At 40.9% G+C, this 6,060-nt stretch overlaps 1 protein-coding gene across 2 annotated transcripts; it reads left to right on the top strand.

The window, feature by feature from the left end:
• Positions 1 to 2,195: 2,195 nt before the first annotated feature.
• Kr-h2 (Krueppel homolog 2) lies at positions 2,196 to 5,246 on the top strand. 2 transcript variants are annotated; one of them, XM_017154989.3, is made up of 5 exons: positions 2,196 to 2,370; positions 3,694 to 3,973; positions 4,031 to 4,280; positions 4,337 to 4,470; positions 4,537 to 5,246. In XM_017154989.3, exons 2-5 carry the CDS (start codon positions 3,750 to 3,752, stop codon positions 4,760 to 4,762), a joined length of 834 nt encoding a protein of 277 aa, XP_017010478.1. In that variant the 5' UTR covers positions 2,196 to 2,370; positions 3,694 to 3,749; the 3' UTR covers positions 4,763 to 5,246. The 2 variants fall into 2 exon arrangements, with proteins under 2 accessions (XP_017010478.1, XP_017010477.1); XM_017154988.3 differs by having other exon boundaries at positions 2,199 to 2,370; positions 3,720 to 3,973.
• The last annotated feature ends 814 nt before the right edge of the window (positions 5,247 to 6,060 follow it).

A 6,060-nucleotide genomic window follows, 5' to 3' on the forward strand; every position in this document is an offset into this window, starting at 1 on the left:
CAAAAGTATTGTCTTTGCGAAAAAGTAAAACTATTAAAAACAATTGACTTGAAAACCATTTTTGGCTTTGCAAGATTCTTAAGCGAAATGTAAAAACAAAATGGAAATCCGATCATATTTGGCGGAGGTACGGTGAACACCGCAAAACGCCTTTTTAATAAGTTTATTAGGCGCCAAAAAGGTGCCAGGTTGGTTAAATTAAGTGTTGTAGGTCGTACTTGCCGATATATCGATATAAATACCTAGATTTTGGTTTATGTCATGGCTCCGCACGCTGTCTCGCTGGCTGGATAGTGTGAAAACCCTAGTTTTAATTACTTGAATTTCTCGAAATCTGTGGGTTTGATTTCGCTGAAATTAAAAAAGAAATGACTTATAATGATGCCCCCTCTACTGATATACCGTGCAAGTTGGCACAACCTCTGTGAGAGCTGTATTAATTATTTAAAGTTTGCATAGATTGGTGGTTTATGTCATGGCTGTGTCAGTGTGACCGCGTGGAAAAAAACCATAATTGAAATGACTTGAGTTTCTCGAAATCTGTGGGTTTGATTTCGCTGAAATTAAGAAAGAAATGACTTATAATGATGCCCCCTCTACTGATATACCGTGCAAGTTGGCACAACCTCTGTAAGAGCTGTATTAATTATTTAAAGTTTGCATAGATTGGTGGTTTATGTCATGGCTCCGCACGCTGTGTCAGTGTGACCGCGTGGAAAAAAACCATAATTGAAATGACTTGAATTTCTCGAAATCTGTGGGTTTGATTTCGCTGAAATTAAGAAAGAAATGACTTATAATGATGCCCCCTCTACTGATATACCGTGCAAGTTGGCACAACCTCTGTAAGAGCTGTATTAATTATTTAAAGTTTGCATAGATTGGTGGTTTATGTCATGGCTCCGCACGCTGTGTCAGTGTGACCGCGTGGAAAAAAACCATAATTGAAATGACTTGAATTTCTCGAAATCTGTGGGTTTGATTTCGCTGAAATTAAGAAAGAAATGACTTATAATGATGCCCCCTCTACTGATATACCGTGCAAGTTGGCACAACCTCTGTAAGAGCTGTATTAATTATTTAAAGTTTGCATAGATTGGTGGTTTATGTCATGGCTCCGCACGCTGTGTCAGTGTGACCGCGTGGAAAAAAACCATAATTGAAATGACTTGAATTTCTCGAAATCTGTGGGTTTGATTTCGCTGAAATTAAGAAAGAAATGACTTATAATGATGCCCCCTCTACTGATATACCGTGCAAGTTGGCACAACCTCTGTAAGAGCTGTATTAATTATTTAAAGTTTGCATAGATTGGTGGTTTATGTCATGGCTCCGCACGCTGTCTCAGTGTGACCGCGTGGAAAAAAACCATAATTGAAATGACTTGAATTTCTCGAAATCTGTGGGTTTGATTTCGCTGAAATTAAGGCAGAAATTACTTATAATGATGCCCCTTCTGCTGATATACCGTGCAAGTTGGCACAACCTCTGTGAGAGCTGTATTAATTACTTAAAGTTTGCATAGAAAATGTATGGATATTTACATGGTTGATGTCATGGCTGTAAGGTGTCTCGCTGGCGCAGTCAGCGGGAAGCGGCCAATTTCAAAATTTGACCATTTAACCCGCACACTGTAAATCAATTTTCTCGAAAACTGTGGGTTTAATTTTCATGAAATTTTCACAAAACGTTCTTAGGAGGATCCCCAATCTGCCCATTTACCGTGCATGTTGGCACAACCTCTATGAGTGGAGCCCCAGACAAATTAATTTTTGGCCCCCTTTTTTGTATGGGAAAAATCCGAGGTTGGTCCACTGTTAAGCGTTTTACTCAAAATCTGTGGGTTTGATTTTGATGAAACTTTCAGACAAGACGCTTGAATTAACGCCTAATAACCTGGTTTAGCGTGCATATTGGCACAACCTCTGTGAGGGGAGCAGTTAACCAAATGGTGGATACCTGATTTTTCAAATGCATTTTTGAAACACTTGCAGAACTTCGATTTGGCTCCAACCTATATAGATCGAAAGATATTTTAATTCTAAACAATTTTGCATCAAACATTTTTCAATTCGGCCCCCAAATAGCGAGCAAATTAAAAATTAAAAATGGCCCCAGTGTTCCAAATTCCACCGTTCCACTTTCGTTGCTAACTGGTCGACGCTATTTTGACGTACATGAGAAAAAGAGAGCGCTTGAACTCGGTCGCTTCCCTGTGTATCGACTAGTTCGTTCCTAACGAGCTGGTTCGGTTCAGTTCAGTCCATCTCTAATCCACTCGGGAGCAGCGACCAATACGTATTAATTTACGTGAAAAACTTGTGTTTAATTTCGAAACATATCATAAAAGGAGAAATCCCTCTATCATAAGTGAGTGGCAAGTGCAACGCGCGTATGTATATATAAAGAAAAAATCGCTTTCGCCATTACGGACTTTCTTGGTAACCTGTTTCATAGAAGAAGTCTGGTGGTTAAAGGCAAAGAAAAAAACCTTGAATATCTTTCATCGTCGTCGTCTCAAATCACATAAAGCGTGACAGATAAATTCCGTCAGGCAATGTAATGAAAAATTATGCAGGTCTTGTGGGTTGCCTCACTCTATTGGTTCCGGGTGGGGAAGCATTCAATTCCGCAGAGCAGGGCTTAAAATTCTAGTTCCCACAGCCCGGCGACGGAAGTCCCTGCACTTTGAGCGCCGTGTCACATATGTATATAGAGTTCAGGCAGGTCAATCAGCCTTAATTTGCGAGAAATACCTTCTGAATTTCTGACGTGTACCTATGACTGACCGATCGACCTATTTTCTGACGTCACTTGTCCACAGCTAGAGTTTTGGACTAGTCATGCAGGAAGAATGTTCGGGGACACTTACTAAAGTTCGTCTCTGTTAGCTGACCATGAAAGGACCCGCCTATATCCAAATCGATACTACTGCCCCAGCGCAAGTTCCAGTACCCACTAAATAATTCGAAAGTACACGTAGGATAGACCCCTGTGCGTTGTTTACTTAATCGCAGAGCCAACCTCCCCCTTCCACCTGCTGCCACCTGTTTGTGCTTCAATATTTTGACGTGTATCTCGTAACAACTTGCAATTGTGCGGTGTGTTGGACGTCACTCTGTGTAACTCCAGCTGGAGCCTTGCAGTTCCATTACTTTTATTTCGTATCGAAATCTTTGCTTTTAGTGTGCTTGGCATCATTAACCGCTGCCACAAGAAATAGTATTGCCGAACCTTAAAGGTAGTTAAAGATACATACATACATACATAGTTTAATAGCGATATCTTTTAATTTTTTGTTTCCGTTGGCTTATGCAAAGCAATGTCTGTAATTGTGGTCAAATCATCTTGGTTCCAGCTAACATTAAAACTTATTATGGGCACGCCCGTTCTCGTTTTTAGTGTGTTTCGCTGGCAACTTTCCAATTGACTGGTTTAACAGTTGGCCTTAGCTTTTAAGCAAGACCTGAAACGCGTGCCCCTGAGGCCCTAGAAAGCAGAGCTGACACAGTCTAATCCAGGAGTCGTAGACCGCAGATCATTCGGGCTATTCTTTAAGTTAAAACTCACATACACGTTAGATAAGGTCGCGGTTATTTAGCTGAAGTTGCCTTATCAGTGCCTGTGTCCCAGATAGCAGCCAAATTCCCGCCGATAAGACTGAAAGTAACCTCATAACGATTTTTTCTACAGTTCTGCCTTCTCATAATTGCTTGCAGGCTAAACACTGAATACAAAGCCACTTCAACATGAGCACACCCACCGACCAAACACCGCGCTTTGATAGCGCCGAGACCAACAGCTCCGAAGGATCTTCACAACAGCAGCAGGAGCAACCGCAGCAATCTCGATCACAAAATGTACCGGCCAAGCTCTTACAGCATTTCCAGACAAACCGCATAGATTCAGCGCTCTGGGCTCTGCGCCTGCTGGTCATCTTCTTCACCGTCAGCTATGTGCTGCCCATCTTCACGTATGAATAAGAATTTTGCACTCTAATCTATTCTAATGTCAATACATTTCGTAACAGTTCCCAACAAAGCGCGTTCAGCAAGGTCCTGTTGGCTAATGCGGCCATCTCTGCCCTGCGCTTGCATCAAAGGGTGCCCGCGTTCTCCTTCAGCCGGGAATTCCTTGCACGACTGTTCGGCGAGGACTCTTGTCATTATATGATGTACTCCTTGATCTTCTTCAACATCCGCCCATCGCTGCTGGTCCTAATCCCCGTGCTGCTCTACTCGGTTCTGCATGCCTCCAGCTACTCGCTCAAGCTGCTTGATGTAAGGATAACAGCTTGCAAATCTTGCACTTAAATACAAATGAACTGTACTTACAGCTAATTGGCCAGAACTCATGGTGGGGTGCTCGTTTTATCATCTCCATTGTCGAGTTCCAGGCAGCCAATATCCTTAAGGCCACCGCTTTCTGTGAGATCTTCATCATGCCCTATGCCATTGTGCTGACTTTTATGTACGTTTTTTCGTGTTTCTTCCATTCGTGATATTCTTCAAAGAAAATTTGTTCTTTCTATTTCAGGAGCCACGCAGGACTTATGACCCCTATCATTTACTATCACTATCTGGTGATGCGTTACAGCTCGCGTCGTAACCCCTATCCGCGCACCGCTTTCGCCGAGCTTCGCATAACCTTTGAGGCCCTGGCTGCCCGCTCGCCGCCCGCTGTGGCCAAGATCATCCGCGGAGGCATTGGGTTTATTAACCGTCTAGCGCCGCAAGCACAGCCGGCCTCTGCGCAACAGTAAAATAACAAGCTGTTAGCGGAAAACCATTATCAAATGACATCTGAATAAGCCTATTTTAATAACAATCCATTAACAGGAGATTGGGGTACATCCGCTTTATTTGTTAGTCCAAATTCGTTGCACCTATTTTAATCGAGGTTCTTCGCAGCCTCGTTCTTTTACACCGGATTGTTTCAACATTTCATTTTTAATTTAATTATGTATTATTTTAATAACTGAGTAAATTATGCTTTTATTAACCACACATTATGTTGCCGCACACAAAGTGCGCCATGGAAGATCAACATTCAAGGCGCGTATTATTACCATTAAATCCCAAACATATTGGCTTAATTTGTTTTGCTTTAACTTATATGTTAAACCAAATGATCAAACTCAAAGGCTATTAATAATGTTTACAAATATGTATTTTGTATAAATGTGAAAAGTTACTAAGAACAAAACAGAAAGTAAAGTAAAATTAAATAAACAAAATCGTACGAGATAGTTAAGTTTTCATGAATGATGTCTACCCTTACTCGTAGGCAAAAAATTATTTATTGTATTTGTTGGAAAGTACAGGTATAAGAAACTGTTTCCGATCCCATAGTAAACACAATTTTGATACATTAGGTCGGTCTTAAAATACATTATATTGTCACTTTTTCACTTGGTAGAATAAAGTGTGCAAAATAAGTTTTTGAGAACTCATTGTTTTTATATTTGTTCGACTTGGTCTTAAAGTTGCCTTAAAAACTACTCAAACGACAAGTATGAAAATTGTCGCAAGAAAACGTTCTGCCATTTCTAACCTTGTCAAATTATAAATTTCGGTGAAATTCCAGTGTTAGTGTGAATCGATTTGGGACCCAAAAATCGTACAAGGGGAATCTTTAAATGATTTTTTAAAGGATTCTAAGCAGAGCTTGCAAGGTTCGGTCAACCTTTTCAAAGCGTCGGAGAAAAACCTGTCATTTACAAACCCTATGAAAGCTGGGAGTGAGCTAACACATTCAAAGAGTTTTTGCTTAACAGATCCCAGCGGGAACATTCCTCTGGAAAATATGATATTTTCATGAGGTTTCTCCATACAAGCGGAAGGGACAAAACCTCATTTACCCCTTACATTTCTTCCGTCTCTGGTTTCAAAATACACGGGTGTGACACAAAAAGTAAGGGGGAAATGGGGTTTCTATGTGGTTTTCCTAGGGAATTTACATTTTCCCTACATCGTCGCCTGCTGAAAGATATAGGATTTCCAACACTTTCTGCTAAAAGGAACAGGATTTTCAGCACACAAAGAACCACCTTCTCACTTT

This window comes from Drosophila takahashii, chromosome 2L, assembly GCF_030179915.1.
Source record: "Drosophila takahashii strain IR98-3 E-12201 chromosome 2L, DtakHiC1v2, whole genome shotgun sequence".
NCBI classification, from domain to species: Eukaryota; Metazoa; Arthropoda; class Insecta; order Diptera; family Drosophilidae; genus Drosophila; species Drosophila takahashii.